The following is a 22,932-nucleotide window of genomic DNA, read 5'->3' on the forward strand; positions in this document are numbered from 1 at the left end:
CTCGGGTCCGGAAGCGCGGCGGGGGCCCGAGGAGCGCACGCGTGCACGCGTGCGCAGGGGGAGAACGAGCGCCAGGGGCTGAACTGCAGGGAAGGGGGCGCGGCGCACGCAGCATGGCGCCCAACATCTACTTAGTTCGCCAGCGGATCAGTCGACTTGGCCAGGTGCGGCCTGAGGCGGAGCCTCCCGGTCCCCGCCCCGGCCCGCCCCTCGCCTCCCCAGCCGCCCCTCTCCGTCTCCGTCCCAGAGTCTCAGACAGCTGCTCAACCGCCGCTGCTCCCCCCCCGCCCCGCCCCACGGCCGCCCGGGCCCGCCTCCGAGCCCGGCCAGCGCGCCCGCCCCGCCTGCCCTTCCTCGCCGCCGGGCTGCTCGGGTCTCGTCGGTCCCCTCCTTCTCCGCCCCGTCGTCCTGACTCTCTCTCCCTCCTTCCCTTAGAGGATGTCCGGCTTCCAGATCAATCTCAACCCTCTCAAGGAGCCACTCGGCTTCATCAAGGTCCTCGAGTGGGTGAGTGCAGCCCGCGCCTGCCAGGCCCGCAGCCGCTCTGCGCGGCGCCCTAGGCAGGGAGACGGGGGCCTGCGAGCCGGGACCCTGCCCTGCCGCGCGGGCTTTGAGGCCGCCGCCCGGGGACTGGGAGTGGACGGTAGGGAGGGCAGGGAGGCCGCGGCCTGGGCCCGCGCTGGGCGGAGACGCCGCGGCGGGCGTCGAATCACGAGCTCCTCGGCCGCCTGGCTCCCCTGGGAGCACCCTCCCACACCGGACCTCCCCTCTGGGTGCCCCCGTGGAGTGGGAGTTCAAATTTCCCCTTGGCTCCACTGCTTCCCGCAGAGGAAGGGAAAACTTCCTGCTGCGGTCTAACCGAAACCCGGCGGCTGGTGTCGCGCTCTGCGGAGAGGCTCAGCGGGTACGTCCCAGCCGGTGCCCACTCGAGGTCCAGCTCTCTGGGAAGCCGGTTTTGTCTTGTAGACGTGATTTGGCGAGCATTCCGTTCTTAATTTGTTTTTAAGATGGGCTCCAAGTTAAAAATAGTCAAAAATAAACTGTGGGCCAGGGGAACGAAGGAAAGGCCTTTTAACAAAACGCATGGAGTCAGATCGGTTCACTTAATAACACGTTAGGAATGGACATCGAGTGTGTTTTGGGTATTTCCAAGCAACATCCTGCTTGGAAAGTCAGCTTTTAGTCCTTTCTTGAGAACACTCACAATCATTAACATCAAAGAACACTTATTAATTCGACCTTGGCAATGATCAGTCACTTGGAGGAGTTGGTGAATATACCTGGCACTGCGGGCTTCCTTCAAACTTCGTGGCCCACTACGTATTTCTGCAGGCAAGTTGTGTTTACAGACAGCAGCATTTACATCCATAGCTTTTTCGCCCTTCTTTAGTGATAGAGTGGTGAAGAAGAATAAGAACTTTCAATTTCCTGTTCTAAATAACCTACCGAGGATGTTTTTAAAAGCAACTGAAACTCGGTTTCTCTGATGGGCACCTAATGTGATTTTCTACTTAGACCATTGTAACCGCCCAAGGGGTTAGACGGTTTCACCATTCACTGAACATTTTGTGTGTTTTCTGAAAACTGAAGTAGTGCTGACTTCACACAAATGACTACTTTAAAGACGCATAAATAAATAAACCTGATTTTTTTAAACCTAAGTCCAGATTTAAGTATAAGGAAAACCATGATTAAAGCATTTAAAAATTGCAAGAGGAAAATCGCATTAACGAGGCTAATCAAATATAAACGTTAAGAAAGTCTTACATCTAGATTTAGTCTCATTGAGGATTATAGTTAAATTTATAACTAATAATTTAGATTTCCACTTAAATGAAGAGGCAGCTGTTTATGTCTGTGCTTATATTATTTGTCAAGTTTTTAAACAACTGTAGATTTAGCTTTTTCCTTAATATTTCAAGCACTAGTGATAAGTTCATTCGTGTTCTGATGTATTTTGAAAAATACTCTTTTTAAGCATCTTACAGAAATACTACTTTCAGTTTGAACAGCTTGTTATTACACAGGAGAGCCTTTTATGAAAAGACTACACATTGTTAATCGTGTGGTAAATATTTATTCAATGAATATTTGACTATTTTATACCAGATCTGTACTAAACACTAGCATACCAACATGAATAAAACATGGTCTTTTTCTCGTGATCTATTAAGGATGAAGGACATAAAAAATATGAAAATGCCATATAATAAACGGTAATAAAGGTGTATGCAAAGAATAGTAGAAGAAATGAGAGAGAGAGCATTTGCTTGGAGGAACTAGGGAGGACTTCATAGCTGAACGAACACTTGAAGGATGGGTACTGGTTCACTTCGGGAGTGACTTTCTAGGCAGAAGGAATCTTACATTCAGTGGTAGGAAATGTTGAAGCAGCATAACCCTGTATGAGAACTTAAAAGTAATTGGGGGTTAGTTGGAATATATACAGGGTTGGAGGATATAGTTTGAGATTATTCTGCAAACACTTCAAAGAGGTTCGCTGCTTCTAGGGTTAATCTTTGGGAATCTGGGCCCTTAGGAAAATGCATATGTGCAGAGTACAGAATATTGGAGTGTTTATTCCACTCAAGCTCAGAATCCCTGCCATAGGGGATGGGAACTTACTTAAAGGCTTTAAACAAGTCAATAATATGACTAATTTTAGCCCCTCATAATTCCTTAATGAACAGATTTCTCTTCCTCCAATTCTGACCTTTCCAAATCATCCCTCTACACTGCTGACAAAATGAAAATTTCTAAAAGGATGGATTGGAAAGGTCTGAATTGGAGGAAGGGAAATCTGTTGATTGAGGAATTATGAGGGCCTAAAATTAGTTTCAGTAGAACTGAAGGGGTTTACAAAAGGGGGTTACAAATTAGAATATGTATGGAAGGTAACGAAGAGGGAGGACCCTAAGATGACTGCTGTCTTTCTGACTTGGTTGCCATTAGCATCATTATTCAAGGTATGTCATTAGGAGGAGGAGTAGCAGATTTTTGTGGAAGGTCCGAGGTGTCGGATGTATTGAGTTTGTGGCCTTTTTAGATCTTTTGGAGGTATCCTATAGGATACAGTTGTATATATGGGTCTAGAATTTAAAATATGAGTTTGGGCTGCAGATACAGCAGATATCTGCCTGCAAAGGAGAGAAGGAAAGGTTAGGAAAATTGAGGGAAATAATGCCTTGGCATCACTATTAGAATTTCAAGAAAAGAGTACCCCAAAACATTAGGTGCAATAGAATGGTTAAGTAAAATAAGGACTAAAATGCATCCCTTGGTTTTACTAATCATACCGTTGGTGGCTTTAACAAGAGCGGTTTCAGTAAAATCAAAAAGCCAGATTTTAGTAGGCTGAATGAAAGTGTGGTAAGAAAGTGAAGACAGCATAAACTGCTGTTTGACTGTGAAGATGGGAGAAATTTAATGTTTACAAAAAAAAAGCCACCCGTTCAGCTTATAGCTCATTTGCTTAAATGCATTCTCTGGAGACAACCATTGTATTTGGTATGCAACAAAAGTCTTTATTTGCATTTCCCATTTTATCGTACTGAGAAGAGAACTCAAGGGTCAAGGTTTAATAAAATTTTTGCTTCATCAGACATTCTTTTTTTTTTTTTTTTTTTGAGACGGAGTCTCGCACTGTCACCCAGGCTGGAGTGCAGTGGCCGGATCTCAGCTCACTGCAAGCTCCGCCTCCCGGGTTCACGCCATTCTCCTGCCTCTACAGGCGCCCGCCAACGCGCCCGGCTAGTTTTTTGTATTTTTTAGTAGAGACGAGGTTTCACCATGTTAGCCAGGATGGTCTCGATTTCCTGACCTCGTGATCCGCCCGCCTCGGCCTCCCAAAGTGCTGGGATTACAGGCTTGAGCCACCGCGCCCGGCCAGACATTCTTAAGTAAAACTGGTGTTTTTTGTTGTTGTTGTTCGTTTTTGTTTTTTGTTGTTTTTTTTTTTAACTACAAGCGTGTGGCAATGAAATAGAGTTTGGTATTCTTCTTGATTCTTACTAAGCCGGGCAGTTTTCCCCACCAGTATGTCTGCTTCATCGGTACAAATGTCAACACAGTCTAAAAGGCAAATAATGTCTTAGTATTGTTCGGAAAATGTTTTACCTCCATGAACGCCTGAAAGACTCTTGGGAGCTTTGACCACACATGGAGAATTAATGAGGTAAACATCACTGGGGACCAGAAACAGAACAGAAAATATGGCAGGGAGAAAGACTGTTGACAAATTTGGTAATTATTAATAAATCTGGAGAAAACTCAACTGACTGTCTGGACTTATGACTTAAATAAAGCTGAGTACTTAAAGGTGTAGAAATAAAGAGATACATATAGCCACTCAAGACCTGGACCAATCTACTTGTAGGCTTAAGGTCTGGATTTGTGATAACTTATATGTTCACTTATGTTGGTGGTTTGGGGGTCCCATCATAAGGTGTGGTGTTTGTGGACTAGGGGACTCAGAAGGCCAAGCAGAAATGACCATGACCATAAAGCCGCTAGACAGGGATAGAAGCAGGAGGGGACAATCAAGTTGAGCCTATATCAAATATCCTAAAACACGTGAAGAAAACTAGTTTTTACTTAAAAACTCAAATTATGTCAGTGGCAACAAATGCTGTCAGTTTTCCACAAAGTGACAGGCTTATTTCAAGACAGCCTGCCAGATCAACAGTCAGGATATTGATTCACTCCAGAAGACATGAAAATAGTAGAGCAATTAGAAAATGATTTTTATTTTTCTGTATTTATTTATTTTGAGACAGAGTCTCTCTCTTGTCCAGACTGGAGTGCAGTGGTGTGGTCTCGGCTCAATGCAACCTCGCCTTCCAGGTTCCAGAGATTCTTCTACCTTAGTCTCCCGAGTAGCTGGGATTACAGGCACTCGCCACTACACCCAGCTAAGTTTTGTATTTTTAGTAGAGACGGGGTTTCATCATGCTGGCTAGCCTGGACTCTTAGCTCCTGACCTCAAGTGATCCACCCGCCTCAGCCTCCCCAAGTGTTGGGATTACAGGCGTGAGCCACAGCATCTGGCTGATAAATGGTTTTTAAATAAATATATTTAGGTTCCTCGGAGATTTCAGGTGACATAAAGATGTTTTCAACGTACAATGATTAGGATTTAGCAAAAAACTAGCTGTTTATTTCAGCGGGAGCTCTAGCATTTACTTCTCATCATCCAATTTTTTTTTTTTTTTGGAGATGGAGTCTTGCTCTGTCACCCAGGCTGGAGTACAGTGGCATGATCTCGGCTCACTGCAACCTCCATCTCCCAGGTTCAAGTGATTCTCCTGCCTCAGCCTCCCGAGTAGCTGGCACTACAGGCATGCGCCACCTCGCCCAGCGAATTTTTGTGTTTTTAGTAGAGACGGGGTTTTACCTGGTTTCACTAGGATGGTCTCAAACTCCTGACCTCAGGTAGTCCATCTGCCCTAGCCTCCCAAAGTGCTGGGATTACAGGCATGAGCCACTGCACCCAGCCATAATCCAAATTTTTAAGGGTTATTGAAGTATCTTGGCAGGCTATTTAGAATTTTCTACTATTGTACATTAGAAGCAAACGGAGATACAGTGAAACTGAAGCACTTTGTAACTGACTTTATTGCCCAGTGGGAATAAACTGAAATATCACCATCAAAAACAATACATGTTTTAAAATGAATAACTTTAGCAAACATTTCAGACTTTGACTCATAAAAATCAATACCTTAGCTCTAGGCATCTAATCTTTTGATTGTAAAGGCAAACGTGCTATAATAGTTCATTTTAAGTACTGAATGATCATTTGACTTATTAAAACCAGCATACATTTGTTTTGCATGTAAACACTCATACATAATATACTTTTATATCTATTTTTGAAGATTTAAGTTATTGCTTTGATAAACTAAACCTTGGACAGAAAGAAATTTAAGTAGATGATTTCAGATTAATGGCGAAATTAAATAGCAGTGAGGATCCTGCAGCTAGAAACGTGTAAACAACACTCATAAACCAGGTGAATACTAGTATTCTCCAGTAGAATCCTCAGAATGAGCATGGTCTAGCAATAGAAGTTAGGTCTCCAAACTCTTTTTAAATTTTAATTATTTATTTTTTGAGACAGGGTCTCACTCTGTCACCCAGGCTGGAGTGCAGAAGCACGATCACGACTAATTGCAGCCTTGACTTCCCCAGGCTCAAGCTTTTCTCTCACTTCAGCCTCCCGGGTAGCTGGGACTACAGCTACACACCACCACACCCACCTACTTTTATAATTTTTTATAGAGACAGAGTCCCACCATGTCACCCAGGCCAGTCTCGAACTCATGGGCTCAAGTAATTCTGCTGCCTTGGCCTCCCAAAATGCTTAGATGAGCCACTGCACCCAGCCTCCAGAGTCTTTTTTTTTTTTTTCCTGAGACGTAGTCTTGCTCTGTCACCCAGGCTGGAGTGCAGTGGCGTGATCTTGGCTCGCTTCAACCTCCACCTCCCAGGTTCAAGCAATTCTCTTGCTTCAGCCTCCCAAGTAGCTGGGATTACAGGTGCCCACCACCACACCCAGCTTTTTTTTTTTTTTTTTTTTTTTTTTTTTAGTAGAGACGGGGTTTCACCATGTTGGCCAGGTTGGTCTCGGAACACCTGACCTCAGGTGATCCACCCGGCTCGGCCTCCCAAAGTGCTGGGATTACAGGAGTGAGCCACCATGCCCAGCCTCCAGAGTCTTTTTTATCATAAAGGCCTATTAGTACAAAATTTTATGGACAGAGCCACAATATGCATCTACAACTTAAGATGCATGTTTTACTATGTCAGTTAGTATCTTAAGGTATATTACTCAGTGCAAATTTTGTTTATATTTTTAAATCCTTGTTTCAGATACTATTCTGATTATTTTTTGTGTTGCCACCTTCTTGTGATCTGATTAAGTAGTCTGTTTTTACCTTGTAATATGGCTGATGAATGTAATCATAGAGTATACGTAGAGTATGAATGCTTCCATTTTCTCTTTTATACATGAGTGTGTGTGTTACCAATCTATAGTTTCTTTGAAAACATTTTAAAGCCACAGGACAATTTTGTGAAGGTTAGTTTGGTTAAAACTAGACAATTTATTCCATAAATCCAGGCCCACTCACATTGTAATGCATGAACACTAAAAGTGAACGAATAGGTCAGGTTATCACTGTCTGTCCTTCCGTGTGTGAGATTCCCCTTACCTTCAGGCTACCCAGCATGCCGTACTGACATGTGACCTGATGTGCTGCCTAGCATGGGTTTCAGTGGTATATTAATTGCAATAAAGCTTCAATTCCTTATTTAAGTCTGAAAGTAGATCTAAATAGAAGTTTATATATTTTCTTCTGGTGCACCAGTTAATTGACTACTCCAGTCTACTTTGGAGACTAGTGCTCCAGAAAACCAGGCTGTAATTTTCACCCTGAGGTTACAATTCTCTGAATAAGATCTGCCATGGTGGTCATCTAGTATGGGTCTGGTGGGCAGAGAGATAAGTGGGACTGTTTCTCTGGATACTTGGGGCTGTATGTGAACATGTAACTTTTCTGACCTAAATAGAAGCTTGCTGTCACTCTGCCCCTGGATTCTTACTAGTTACTCTGCAGATAGAATTCCATGTCAGTAGTTTCAGTCATTCTTCATGGGGTAGGAGTGTATGGGAAAATGAGTTTCAAAAGTGGCCAGAAAATATAAATCAGAACACCAGTACTCCTTCATTTTAGACTAGGGTTAGAAATTGAAATGGTCATAGGAACCACCCTCTAAAGTAAATGAGTGAAGCAAAATGTTTGGAAGAAAAACAACAGTATGTCATTGATTACTTACTGGCAACTAACACACATCCTGAGGGCTAAGACAATGGAGAAGCAGATAACCTAGAAAGCACATGCTGTGCCATAAGTGACATCTGTCACTCAGTTCTCTCTGATTGTTCCTTTATGAGAATGTGGGTCTGATGTTGCCATTCTTCGGCTTTCCCATACATACTCGGGAAAAGCAGGAAATCCAAATGTTTATATGTAATATTAAAATTAATTAAATTAATTTAATTATTAAATTATTTTAATTTATTACATTAAATTAGCGATATTAAAACAATGACAGCAAATTCACATTTTTTTGTAATACTGCAAAGGCCACACAAATATATTTGCAGGCCAGGTTTTACCAACAGGCTGCCAGTATATAACTTCCAGTCTAGATCAAAATAGCAGTAGAATATAGGGAGAAGTGAGATAGTTGGATATTTTGCCCTCGTAATTTTGTACTTTGTTTAATATAAAATATGTGCTTTTGTCCCTTCTTTCTATAAGATAAAGACCAGAATTGCTGTCATGATATTTATCTATCCTTATAACAAAAAGCTTTAAAATGATAATTATGTAAGATTCAAAATATGGTTTTACTTATAAGTTATTGGAAATTATTTTTTCCTTAAGCAGTTATTTAGTGAGCATTTGCTATGTGTCAGGTTTTCTGCTAGTCACTGAAAATTCTAAACAAAATCAGGTGCAAAGACATGACAGTCTGGCAAAGGAGCAGTAGAAGTAATAGTCTTGAAAGCAACAAGCTGTAGTGCTGTATGCTATTTATTTGCTACTTGTTATATTAGGAAATTCATTTTTCTATTTAATTTTTAAATTTAATTTAATTTAATTTTTAAGACAGGGTCTCACTGTGTTGCCCAATCTGGTATTGAACTTCTGGGCTCAAACGATCGTCCTGCCATGGCCTCCCAAAGTGCTGGAATTACAGGCATAAGCCACTGCACCCAGCCCCATTTTATTTTTTATAAAGCAAGTTACACAAGAAAAATGCCTATAGTAGAGTTCATATATAATAGAGTTAATGTCTGTGATAGCTCAAGAGAAGAATCATGAGTTCTACCACAAGGAATGAGCTAATTAGAGATGGGGCATTCCCAGAACAGCAGCATATACATTTAAGATGTAAATACATGGTATGTTTCAGAACAGTAAGCAGTATAATGTGACAGAATCATACAGTACCTGGCAGTGAATACACTACAGATAAATCTATCTATAAAGTTGAGCATCGATCAGCCATGCTTTTTATGCCAAATTAAGAAGTTTGAGCATTTTTTGTTTAATTTAGGTTGAAAGACAATTGAGGAAATTCCTTTAAATGGGAAGGACATGATCAGATTTTTATTTCAGATCAATGTGACATCATTCTAAACTAGCTCTGTCCAGTACAAAAAAATACAATGGGAATCAAAAATGCAAACCACATAGTAATTTTCAGTGTTCTATTAATCACACTAAAATAAGAGGAAACAGGTGAAATTAATTTTAACAATATATTTTACTTAATCCAATCTATCCAAATTATTGTTTGAACAAGTCATCAATATAAAAATTAATAAAATACTTTACATCTTATTCATACTAAATCTTCAAAATCTAGTGTGTATTTTGCAGTTGGAGTACATATCAATTTAGATTAGTGACATGTAACGTGTTCAAGACTCAAAAGTAGCATCACTGGGTACTACAACTGTACTGCCCACATTATAGAAGATGAGTATCAATTGGAATGAAATTGGAAATGAGAAGAAGCGTCTGCTGGGTTACGCCCAGTGAAAAATGGTGACGGCCTGAACAAAAATAGTGGCAGGTGTAATGTAGTCAGGTAAACAGAGCTTTTTAAAAAATGGTTTTATACTCTAGGTAGTCATATGCCACATGGTTTTTGTTTTGTTTTTGTTTTAACTCAGCATTGGATTTCTATGATTCATCTATATTGATGTAGGCAGTTGTAATTCTTATATCTTTTTTGCCATATGACTTCCCGTTGTAAGAATATACTATGGTGTTTTATCCATTTTCCCGTTGCTTTTCCCTTCCCCGTTTTTTATGAACATTCTTATACATGTCTTAGTACACGTGAGTAAGGGTTTCTCTTAGATCCATATACTAGTAAATCCTTTGTGACATTATGTTTATTATAAATATGTTCACCTAATTGGTAGCTTGTTTTACATTCAACAGCTGACTTGATTACAATTTTTTTTCTGTAGTTGAATTTAACAGTCTTTTATGGTTCTTTTAAAGACTTTTTACTTTTGTGTGCAGCTCATCTGGACCATGTACTGAACAACTCTTCCTTGTATTAGTTATCTATTGCTGTATAACAAATTACGCTGAACTTAGCAGTTTAAAACAAAGGTCTGTTGACCTTTATTAGGTGAGATAATAAATCTCACCCATTCTTCTGTGGGTCAGGAATTTGGGAGCAGCTTAGCTATGGTTTGGGCATAGGGTCTCCCATAAGGTTGCAGTCTAGCTGTTGGCTGGGGTTGCTGTTATCTCAAGGCCTCCAGCTTATTCTCATGACTGTTGGCAAACCTCAGAGGATCCCCTTCCAAGCTCGGTCATGTGGTTACTGGCAGTCCTCAATTCCACACCATGTGAGTCTCTAAAAGTTGCCTGAGTATCCTCCCAACATGGCCACTGGCTTCCCCCAGAGAATGGGAAAGTTCAGGAGTGAAAAAGGAAGACAGAAGCAGTCTTTGGCTGGGTGCGGTGGCTCAAGCCTGTAATCCCAGCACTTTGGGAGGCCAAGGCCGGTGGATCACCAGAGGTCAGGAGTTCGAGACTGGCCTCACCAACATGGTGAAACCCCGACTCTACTGAAAATACAGAAATTAACCGGACATGGTGGTGGGCACCTGTAATTCCCCCTGCTACTCAGGAGGCTGAGGAAGGAGAATTGCTTGAACCTGGGAGGTGGAGGTTGCAGTGAGCCGAGATTGCACCATTGCACTCCAGCCTGGGTGACAAAGCGAGACTATGTCTCAAAAAAAAAAAAAAAAGTTGCAATGTTTTTATAATTGAGTCTCAGAAAAGACATCCCATTTCTTCGCAGTACCATATTCTATTCTGTAGAAGCAAGTCACTATATTTAGTTCACACTCAAGGGAAGGGAAATCAAGCTCCACCTCTTGATGGGAGTTTTATCAAAGAGTTGGTGGGCATTGTCTTTAAAACCACCACATTTCTTTCCTCTGTGATCTACAAATCAACTCTGTTAGATACAATTTGTCTTATACACACTAGTCTATTCCTGGCCTCTTTATTCTGCTCCATTGGTTCAATTTGTATATCTCATTTCTTTTTTTTTTTTTTAATTTAAATGTGGGTATATGCTCAGGACTCATTTTCTGGCCTTTTCACTCTGTGTATTCATGCATATTTATTCTGAGAGAGTATCGATTCTTCTATCTTTACCTTTTTTTTTTAACATAAAACATTATTTATTACAAATAATGAAAAATGACATCATGACACATTTTCCAAGGAAAGTTATTTTTACACATTTTGAAATCCTGTGAAAACCAGGGATCACCTCTTAACAGTTAAGACCTCAAACTATGTGCTGGACATTATTACCTCAGACTCTTCCTATCTGTAACCAGATTCTTTTCATGTATCTCTTCTTTGTGGGGGCAGGGAGGGGAAACAAACCCTTGACAATTATTATAATGTGGATTATGGCCTACAAGATTTAAGGCCCTCGAATAATTCATGGGAGGCATTATAATCAAGTGTTCAACAGTGAAGGTTTGATACCAAATCTGCATTGAATTTTATCTACTACCACTTGCTAAGTGTGTATGACCTTGAACAAAACCAAGTCCCTGACCTCTTTAAGTTTCTATTCTAGGGAAAGACAGACAAATTAAGTACTGTGTCAAGCAGTGGTAATTAGAACAGAGGAGAAATAGAGCAGAAATAGAGTAGAGGGAATAGGTTGTGTAGTAGTGCTGTTATTTGATATAGTGTAGTGAGGGGAAGGTCTCTCGGAGAAGGTCATACTGGAACAGGAAGCTGTGGAAGTGAGGGAGTGAACCATGTATTCCAGGCAGAGGAAATAGCCAGTGCAAAGATCCTGAAAGAGGAGTTTATCCCATGTCACTAAAGGTGTTGCATGGAAAGCAGTTTGTGTATACAGATTAGGTAAAGGAAAAAGTCGCAACATGAGGTCAGAAATATAAGGGAAGAAAGGATCTTGCAGGCCTTTATATGAACTTTGAGTTTTATTCATAGAGAGCTCAAAAGCCATTGGAGGGTTTTGAGCAAAGGATAACATTTTCTGCCTTACATTTTTAAAAGATTGTCTTGGCTGTTATGTTGATAACAGTCTGAAGCTGGGACAAGGGCAGAAGCAGAGAGACCATTTAGTGCAAAATTCAGGCAAGAGGTGATGGTAGTTCAGATCAGGAGGCAGTACAAGTGGTCAGATTGCAAATGTATTTTGAAAATAGAGCCATCACCACTTGCTGAAAGATTGAGCTCTTGGACTTTAACAGCATATCTGGAGTTTTTTGCTTACTTGTGGTGTTTTGTAGAAAATTCACAAGTACAAAAATAAAAAGGAATTATTTTTTATCTTCCTTTGAGAGGTGACCTTGAAATTTTGATGCATAACCTTTCTAGTTTTTGTTGTTTAAATTTACTTTATATGTAATGAACACTTTCTATGTTGTTAATCTCCAACAGCTATATAATGTTTCATTGCATGAATGAATGAGTGGATGAATTATAGTTTGATTCCCTGTCAACATTTAGGTTGCTTCCAGGTTTTTTGTGTTTTAGATAGTATTTGAGAGAACATCATTCATTTTTTTAAGCATATGCATGATTAGGAAAATAAGTTTCCAACAACTTTTTGAGACCTGGAAATACCCACAAGGGAGGCTTAATAGGCTCATGAAATAGTGTTTCTTCTTTGCTTACAGCCTCTTGGCTTTACAAATTACTGGTAACTTGCGTTCCAAATAAAAATACCTCCAATTCACCCATTTTGATTTTGATACTAATAAATGAGTCTCCCTCTATATTTCATACTAATACTTAGTGGATACACTAAAGTATGAACAAATGAATTGTCATATGGGCTGGTACATTAATTTCTATATTATATGTAACCAGGCATGGTGGCACACTCCTTAGTCCCAGCTCCTTGGGAGGATCACTTGAGAGTTCAGGGCTGCAGTAAGCTGTGATTGTGCCACTACACTTGAGTCTATACAACGGAGTGAGACTCATCTCTTTAAAAAAGGGTAATGGGGAGCTGGGCACAGTGACTCGCACCTGTAATCCCAGCATTTTGGGAGGCCAAGATGGGAGGATTGCTTGAGTTCAGGAGTTCAAGACCAACCTGGGCAACACAGCAAGGCCTCATCTCTAATAAAATTCAAAAAAAGATTAGCCGGGCGTGGTGGTGCACACCTGTGATGCAGCTGCTTGGGGGGCGAGATGGGAGGACGGCTTGAGCCTAGGAGGCCAAGGCTGCAGTGAGCCCTGATCATGCCGGTGTATTCCAGCCTGGGCAACAGAAACCCTGTCTCAAAAAAAGAAGAATTTCTAGAATGTTAGTGAGCCAATTTTTAATAATCAGTGTGCTTACAGTTTTAGTGACCCTTGTTTGGGGTGTAGTAATGCTTATCTTGTTTTTTCTTTTGTCTTTTTTCATCTTACTTTGTATAGATTGCTTCTATCTTTGCTTTTGCCACCTGTGGAGGTTTTAAGGGCCAAACAGAAATTCAAGTGAGTTGTCCTCCCACAATTACTGAGAATAAAACTATTACAGCTACTTTTGGTTATCCATTCAGGTGAGTTACATTTATTTTAATGGTTTCACTACTCTTTTTACTTTCACAGTGAGTCATTAAGGTTTCCAGCAATTTATTGATTGTGGAGGGTAGAAAATTTAGATTGCATGCTGATTTGTAAGTGATCATTACCTCCCAAACAGACCCATGCCTGTCTAAAAACATCTCCTGGTCTGTAACAAAATAGGACAGAAAGTGAGAGTAATTGTTTAGAAACTTTTATAACAATGTGATGTTGCCTTGATAATTTTATTCTAACAGAGGATTGGAAATGTAAAAATAAAGCAAACTAGAGATTGTTCTATCACCTTAGTATAAGAAGCCCTAATGTAGAAGGAAACATAACTTAGAAAAATCCAGATTCTCAATGTTTTTTGCAATTACTGAATATTTATGTCTTTATATAGGTTTAAGACATAGATGTATAGAGATTCCATATTTCATTCATTAGCATAAAGTCATACTTTCTTACTCTTAAAGTAAGTGACTTTACTTACAGAAGAATATTTCATCTGTGAAGTCTTGTTTGACATCAGTATCCATTGAAAAGTTTACTGAATATGTCCTATGTTTAAGCCAGGGTGAGAATCTTCTTTCACTTACTAACTTTACTTACTTGACCCTAGACTCAATTTTTTGGTCCAGTAATTGGAAGTATTATCTTGTAAGGCTGTTTTGATGATTAAATAAAATCTCCATATTAAAGATAAGTCAGATAATAAGTGGTTAGTAATCATCAGAACCTCTCTATCTTGTATCCTTTCTCCTAGACACTTCTCACGTAAGGAACTGTTACAGCATCTTTAGTGACAAGTCTTTTACAATTTATGGTTGGGAAAAATGAAAGGCAATATTTATTGTTAGCAACTATTGATCCAGGGTTGAAAATGTAAATCATTGTTGTAATTGGCTCTCTTGGGGCTAGTCACACATACTCTGCCACACAAAATGAAATATGATGTCTCAAAGTATAAACCATTTGGTATAATCCCTCCTACCTAATTTTTTACTGCAGGAAGATAGTATCTGGGTATGAAAGTATTTAATTCAGTCTATATTCAGTGTATCGTAAACCAATACCAGGTATAATTTATATACATTTATTATGAAAATTTCAGTTTACTTAAATATAATATTTGAATTTTACTTTTTTCCCCAAAGGAATGTTTTTAATATATTTGGGGAGTATTTTTTGAAGTGTCATTCATTGTTTTACATAAATGTTTCTGTCTCTGCCGGGAAAGTCCAATAATTCATACGTTTATTTTAATAGGTTGAATGAGGCATCATTTCAGCCACCTCCAGGTGTAAACATATGTGATGTAAATTGGAAAAGTTACGTTCTCATAGGCGATTACTCTTCTTCTGCACAATTCTATGTTACCTTTGCAGTGTTTGTGTTCTTGTACTGCATTGCTGCCCTTCTGCTTTATGTTGGCTACACGAGTCTGTATCTGGATAGTCGTAAACTTCCTATGATTGTAAGTAATCACTTTATTTTTTTAATACAAAAATAATTTGTATAAGCTAAATACAGATTTTCTTATACTGGAGATAAAAATTCTTGGCGTAAGCCAGTTCAGCATATTTTGGCCCGTGTTTGCCACAAGGTTGAGCTCTCTCCCATTAAGTTTAACTCGATTATTTTAGCCTATTTGCACTATAAAGAAAGTTTGTTTCTTTTTTAACTCTATTTTAACTTGGAAAAAACTCACATATGTAATAAAGCACATCAGGTTACAAATAGCAAAAAAATTAAGTCGAAATTCTTTTAATTTGAAGAATTACTTACCACAACATAGCCTCATAACTCTTTCTGCTTCTTTTTTTCTTTCTCTAAAGGCTCACTTTATACTTCTACAAAACTTATGAGCTTAATTATCTATATCTTGGGTTCACAAACTATGTCCCAGAGGTCACTGTCTTATTTTTTATTTTTACTTCTTTATTTATGTATTTACTTTTTGAGACAAGGTCTCGCTCTGTCGCCCAGGCTGGAGTGCAGTAGCACCATCTTGGCTTGCTGCAGCCTCAACCACCTGGGCTTAAATGATCCTCCTGAGTAGATGGGACTACAGGCACAAGCCACCATACTCAGTTACTTTTTGTGTATTTTTGTAAAGACAGAGTTTTACCATGTTGCCCAGGCTGGTCTCAAACTCCTGGGCTCAAGTGATCTGCCTGCATTGCCTCTCAAAGTGCTGGGGGTTATAGGTGTGGCCACCGAGCTTGGCCTTGTTTATTTTAAATAAAGTTTTTTTTGGAACTCAGCCATACAAAATCATTTACACATTGCCTATGGCTGCTTCAGTGGTAAAGTTGAGTAGTTGTAACAGAGATAAAAAATATATTTGCTATTTGGCCCTTTTCAAAAGAAGTTTGTTGATTCCTGGTCTATGTCCCTAAACTCCTTAATTTAAAATCAGACCCAGATAATTCTTATACTCAGCCTTAGTGGCAGCCACGAACTAATTTTGAATCCTTGAGGTGTCAACAAAGGACTTAGATTTGAAGTCCTGATACTTTTGACTTCAGAGCCTACTGAGCTAGAAATATTCTCTCAGATTTAGTTAGTAGGATCTGCCCTGGATTATTGTTGGCAAATCCAGAGATAAATCATGGTTTTAAGCTACACCTCCACTATAAAAGAGTAACTACAGGCCGGGCGCGGTGGCTCAAGCCTGTAATCCCAGCACTTTGGGAGGCCGAGACGGGTGGATCACGAGGTCAGGAGATCGAGACCATCCTGGCTAACACGGTGAAACCCCATCTCTACTAAAAAACTAGCCGGGCGAGGTGGCCGACGCCTGTAGTTCCAGCTACTCAGGAGGCTGAGGCAGGAGAATGGTGTGAACCCGGGAGGCGGCGCTTGCAGTGAGCAGAGATCCGGCCACTGCACTCCAGCCTGGGCGACAGAGCGAGACTCCATCTCAAAGAAAAAAAAAAAAAGAGTAACTACAAAGTCAGTTATTAGTGACTTAAAGGGAGAACAGAGGTGTTTTTTTTGTGTGATACTGGTCATTCATATGTATGAGAAAACATGTCTGCTAATTATTGTGAAGTTACTTTAAAGGGAAGGCTATTTAAATATGAAGGATTATTAAATAAGATTACAAATTTTATTTACTTATTTATTTTTAATTTTTGCTGCTGGATCATAAGAATGGAAATGGTAAGTAAGTAATACAACAGTCTTTTATCATTCAGATTTATTCTGTTTCTTATGTCATAGGAGACATAAGAAAACTAGAGGTTTGCATAAAATACTTCTCGGTTATTAAAAAGATAAGATGTCAACTGTTTTAATTTGCAGTGCTTATCCAAGATACATGTTAGGAATCTATGTTTTCTGCAGACTTTTCAAATCTTACTGAAAAGGGAACTAGAATGATCTTATAGATAATTATATTTCGTTAAAATTCTTTGTAACTAGAAGCTATTTCTTGCCATTTTGTCATTATCCCAACAAATTTTTTTACTAAATCTATCAATGTGCCCTTTATTTCTCATATTTTATCTAGTAAACTTTTAAAAATACTACACTTCTTAAAGCAGCATTCAGACCTGTTTCTGTAGGTGGTTTTTCTGTCTGATAAAACTATAAAACTGACCTAGTTGCATCATTCAGAAAAGTAAAAAGTAATCTTCCACCTCAGAATGACCAATTAGTGGTCATATAAAGAAATAATCCAGAATTGGTTCCTTAAGTAGGTTTTTATTGTTATGTAATGGGTGCTTCTTGTCTTTAAAAGTCTAGCTTCTAAATTTAATTTTCAGTTCTATTTTTAATTTAACCATAAAAATATTTAAAAGTTTTCTTTGAGAGACTAGGTGCAGTGGGTCATGCCTGTAATCCCAGCACTCTGGGAGGCTGAGGTGGGTGGATCACTCCAGGAGGTCAGGAGTTTGAGACCAGCCTGGCCAACATGGTGAAACCCCATCTCTACTAAAAATACAAAAATTAGCTAGACATGGTAGTGGGTGCCTGTAATCCCAGCTACTCTGGAGGCTGAAGCAGGAGAATCACTTGAACCCAGGAGGTAGAGGTTATAGTGAGCCAAGATCACACCACTGCACTCTAGCCTAGGTGACAGAGCAAGACTCCATCTCAGGGGAAAAAAAAAGTGGGCGGGGGGGGGTTGAGATACCCAAAATTTAAGACATAGCCAAATGTGACATTAATTTTTAGGTACTTTTAATGAGGACAAGCCCTTTTAGCAATATTCCCAATTCTGTGCTAAGGTGTTTCTAGGAGTATTTCAATTATGAAAATTTAAATTACTTCAATTCTCTTTTGAAGTAAATATAGCACTTTTTTTGTTAAGTAGCAGGAGTTTAAGGTTTCAAGGCAATGTGGAAAATTGAGAATACCAGAAAATGAATCCAAACAAAAATAGGGTATCCCAAATTCTAAAAATCTGTGAATCATATTACAAATTGTTGGGAGGAGTAGAGCTGCCCTAGGCAGCTGCAGGTTGTGCATTGCAGAGCTCCAGGTGGCACCATTCACTTAGAGTGCAGTGTGACTAGAGTCCTAAGTAGAGCAAATACTATCTGAAGGGACCAGAATTCCCCCCACTTTCCTTCAACCTAGGTTACTTTGTGCATCATTTTCAGAAAAGTTCCTGCTTTTGAAATAGAAGAATGTCATGCCCCAAGCCATCCAAGTGGATTTAAGAGCATAACCAGAAAAAAAAAAAGAATTTGGAAGGAAGAAAATACCTGAAAATTAGGAGGATTTGACATATATTGATCAAAGTTGTGAACTTTTCCGTAAAGAGAAATTATTTAACATGCGATATAACTTCATGTTACTCATCAGTTTTCCAAAAGACACTATTTCTAGCAAGTGTTTAGAAAATGTCTACCTGCAGCAGAATGTATAGCAGATGTACAGCAGTAAAAAGGGGAGTACTTCCACAGTGCAGAAAATATAAGCTGTCTTTCTAGGCTTTTCTCTTTGATCTAGGTTTTTTAAAAGGACAAGTAGCAGCAGAGAGCTCAGATGCAAAGTGCATGTACTTTCGTGTTTGTGTAATTAGTAATTATTTTTGGTTCTCTAATCTTAAGTATTCATTCAGTGTTGTCTTGACCAAGTGGGCAAGCTATATAGCATAGCTTCTATATCTCATAAGAGGTCACTGGTATTTATCCTAAATATTAGGTTGGTACAAAAATAATTGTGGTTTTTATCATTAAAATCAATAGCAAAAACCACAATAACTTTTGCACCAACCTAATAAATGACTAAAAGGTGGCTGGCAAAATAATTAAAAACTAATTGGGCTTATTTAAAAAACAAAATGCTTCTGTGATAAGCTCCAAAACCCATTCTGAGGTTAGAAAGATTTTTGCTGCAGATGTATAAGAGCTCCTGTCCTTGAGTGTGTGTATATGTTTAGCATATATAGCATCCAAAAGATAAAAATTTTATATTATTCCTACCCTGGTCATTAATTTGAAGGAAGATCAAACAAGATTGGACTTATGATCTAAAATATTAAAACCATCCATTAGAACCATTTATTCTAAAATATTAAAACCATCCCATTCTTTGTAATAAATAGCAAAGGATTCAGTACAGAGTTAATAGTGATAAGGTGTCTTGGGAGATTTTTGTTGTTGCCTTTTTCTTAATTAATGAGCATTCTTAAAATTTGTGGTTAGGAAATTTAAGATACCATTCTGGTGTGTGCTTTTCACTATTTTATTATCCATCTCGTGGAGAATTCAGTTTAAAGTTAGAGTTTTGCAGAAGAAGGATAAGGGAGTTGAGAGTATATGCAAGGGATGATAACGAAGGCCTTTAGAGTAGAAATTGATTAAAAGAAGTGAGGATGGCCAGGCGCAGTGGCTCACGCCTATAATCCCAGCACTTTGGGAGGCCGAGGTGGGTGAATCACCTGAGGTCAGGAGTTCGAGACCAGCCTGACTAACATGGTGAAACCCCATCTCTACTAAAAATACAAAAAAAATTAGCTGGGTGTAGTGGTGGGTGCCTGTAATCCCAGCTACTTGGGAGATTGAGGCAGGAGAATCACTTGAACCCGGGAAGCAGAGGTTGCTGTGAGCCGAGATCATGCCATTGCACTCCAACCTAGGCAACAGAGCGAGACTCTGTCTCAAAAAAAAAAAAAAAAAAGAAGTGAGTACATTAGTGAAGTGGTGAGACAGTAAGAAAGCAGTAGGATCAGATTGTAGGTCTTGGTGGGATCAAAGGAGTTTTAGGATTAGGGTGCCAGAGAGAGTGAGCTGGAAAGAGGTGTTATTGGAAAATGGGATGATCAAAACAGAGTATGGAAGGATACAGTTATTGGTGATGACAAGATCCAAGGTATGATCCTGGGAGTAAGTGGCTGAGGTGAGGTTATGATGAAGGGTGTATAAAACTGGTTTCTAGTGTGAAAATCTTAGACTTCTGAGGAGGTGACTGAGTCTTATTGACTGTTGTAACTTAGGCACTGTGCTTGTAACACTAACAGCAATGTTTACTATGCTCACTGACTTTTTAAATAAAGTATATCATGAAGGCCATTTCTCAGTACCATAAGGTTGAATGTAATCTCAGTTTCTTCATCATGGATTTGAAATTTAGTATTAAAATTAATTGTTCATTATTAACTCTTACTGATTTTTGCTTTAGGACTTTGTTGTTACACTTGTTGCCACTTTTTTGTGGTTGGTGAGCACTTCTGCCTGGGCTAAAGCTCTGACAGATATTAAAATAGCTACCGGTCACAATATTGTTCAGGAACTTTCGCCTTGTAAGAAGAAAGAAGTACTGTGTTACTTTGGCTCTGTGACCAGTATGGGATCCCTAAATGTATCTGTGGTATGTATGCATTATTTATAATTTATTTCATATACTTGTTTAAAGTACTAGTAATTCAAGAAAGCAATAGCTTTCAGTAAATCTCTGGATGGTTTTTATTTTTACTCAGCTATCTGAATTCTAGTGACAATATAGTGGTTAGTGAAGAAAAGTTTGTTTAAAAAAAGTATTGCCTGTAACCAAGATCATGATTTTATTCATCTCTGAGACTTTCTTTCATCTAGTCAGATTTATATCTGGGAAGATGAATTTCTTTTTTTTTTTTTTTTGAGATGGAGTTTCACTGTGTCGCTCAGGCTGGAATGCAGTGGCATGATCTCGGCACACTGCAACCTCCACCTCCTGGGTTCAAGTGATTCTCCTGCCTCAGCCTCCCAAGTAGCTGGGATTACAGGCATGTGCCACCACTCCCAGCTAATTCTTTTGTATCTTCAGTAGAGACAGGGTTTCACCATGTTGGTCAGGCTGGTCTTAAACTCCTGACCTCAAGTGATCTGCCTGCTTCAGCCTCTCAAAGTGCTGGGGTTTCTGGCGTGAACCACCACACCCAGCCAGGAAGATTAATTTCTTTGAGGTTGACTAATTGGGATGGGAAGTAAAGTTGTGTGACTCCTCTTTTTTTGTAGCTACAACTGTTGGATTGGAGTAGAAGAGATGGTAGGAGGGGGTGATAAGAGGTAAATGGGAAAAGGTACACGAGCAGTTGATAATCATTCTAAATAGGAGGAAAGTGAAAGCATTCGGAAGAATAGCTAAATCTCTTAGCCATGATTTTATATGTTACAGATTTAGAGATTTAGCCTTATTTCATTGGGAATAAGTCATTTATATAACCACATTTTGTACATTGAAATATAGTCTTCCTTCTTTATTTCACATTGTGTTTAGTATTAAACTTTAAGTGAAATAATGGTGTACTGCCTAAAAATATTTAAAGAAAAAGTGAGATTATTTTTTAAGTAGGGCATGAATTTTTATAAGTAGGTATTTGATTTTCATATTTATTTTTCTCTTTTGTAGATCTTTGGCTTTCTGAATATGATACTTTGGGGAGGAAATGCTTGGTTTGTGTACAAGGAGACCAGCCTACACAGTCCATCAAATACGTCTGCCCCTCATAGCCAAGGAGGTATTCCACCTCCTACCGGAATATAATTAAAGGGAAAAATGCACTGTATGAAGTATATGTTGATACTATGACATGTTTCCAACATCTTGAGAAGCATTATTTGTTTCTAATAAAAGTAATGGCTTTGTCAGTATATTGGTGGGTTTAAAATTTTGCTGCTTTTTTACATAAAGCCTGTGCCTTTCCTAGAAAGTTAAGATGTAAATGTGTTCTCACATGTAAATTTGAAACTTCAGGGGCCTATTATGAAATGATACACATTTTGAAATGAACCATAATTTTTTTCACTAAGCTATTTGCCTTCCAAAGTATTTGCACCTTAAGCCTTAACATGTATCTTCATTCAGAAAGCAGTTATATTGTCATACCATAGTAGGAAGAAAAATCTTTATTTGGAATATACACTACTGTAAGTTTGTACAGATCATATACCTAAGACCCGTCTTTGCTTAAAAAGCCTTGATTACATAAATATGTAGGAAAAACATATTGAGTTCAAAATTTATATCTAACATTGTTTATGTTATGATGATTTTAATTGCAAAGACTAGGTGTATATTTTTTTCTGTTTTTCTAAATGACCCGTGGTACTTAATAGGTGTACTAAAATTGTGTTGGGAGCAGGGATTTGGAAATTTCTGATAGATGTGTAGTTAATATAGTAATTCTGTTTCATGAGATATAATCTATTATGCTAGTGGTTTAATAGGCTTGCTATATAAGTAGAAAGAACATGGCTCAACTAGATATCTTTATATGTATGGGCATTACTCTTAGTGATATTTGTTTCCTGTCCTTTATTGCTCATGCTATTTAAGTGCAGGCTGAGACCCAGCCTCTTTGTAATTAAAATAATCCACCGTTTTTTGCAGACCCTATTCACAGGGTTAAAAAAATTAAGATTGCTTTCCATGTTTGAAATTTACCATTGAGAGTCAATGAAGTTGCTATTTTGAGTTTAGCATTGATATTGTGACAATAAATGCAATTTGGATTTCACGTTTCTTAATATTCATTCTTGTTTCACAAATGAATGATTAAGGAATTATGCATCATAAAGGAACTTAGTGAGGTATATGATGAGTGTATTGTCTTTGCACACACACATATAGGTATATTCTGAATACAAGCTTATTCACATTTTGCTTCCTAATCTTTTTGTTGTACAAGGATTCAGGTTTCTTATTCTTACAACATGATTGTTTATATGTGAAGCACATCTTGCTATTGCCTTATTTTTGATGCTTTTATTCATCATAAGAATTGTCAATATAAGAATGTATATCTTTTTTGCAACCAATTTAATAAAGGAGTTGAAAGAAA

At 38.7% G+C, this 22,932-nt stretch overlaps 1 protein-coding gene across 1 annotated transcript; it reads left to right on the top strand.

The window, feature by feature from the left end:
- SYPL1 (synaptophysin like 1) lies at positions 1–22,932 on the top strand. Its single transcript, XM_033195117.1, has 6 exons — positions 1–164; positions 436–507; positions 13,524–13,648; positions 14,922–15,129; positions 20,292–20,480; positions 21,501–22,932. The coding sequence occupies exons 1-6, from the start codon at positions 114–116 to the stop codon at positions 21,633–21,635; spliced, it is 780 nt and encodes a 259-aa protein (XP_033051008.1). The 5' UTR covers positions 1–113; the 3' UTR covers positions 21,636–22,932.

Source organism: Trachypithecus francoisi, unplaced genomic scaffold (assembly GCF_009764315.1).
Source record: "Trachypithecus francoisi isolate TF-2019V2 unplaced genomic scaffold, Tfra_2.0 Lachesis_group4, whole genome shotgun sequence".
Classification (NCBI taxonomy): Eukaryota; Metazoa; Chordata; class Mammalia; order Primates; family Cercopithecidae; genus Trachypithecus; species Trachypithecus francoisi.

What these genes read in the sequence shown, in the direction of transcription:
- SYPL1 (XM_033195117.1), top strand. Translation starts at nt 114, where the DNA reads ATGGCGCCCAACATCTACTTAGTTCGCCAGCGGATCAGTCGACTTGGC. An exon ending in ACTTTTGGTTATCCATTCAG is followed by an intron (nt 13,649 to 14,921) that starts GTGAGTTACATT and finishes TTATTTTAATAG; the next exon opens with GTTGAATGAGGCATCATTTC. An exon ending in GTCGTAAACTTCCTATGATT is followed by an intron (nt 15,130 to 20,291) that starts GTAAGTAATCAC and finishes TTTTTGCTTTAG; the next exon opens with GACTTTGTTGTTACACTTGT.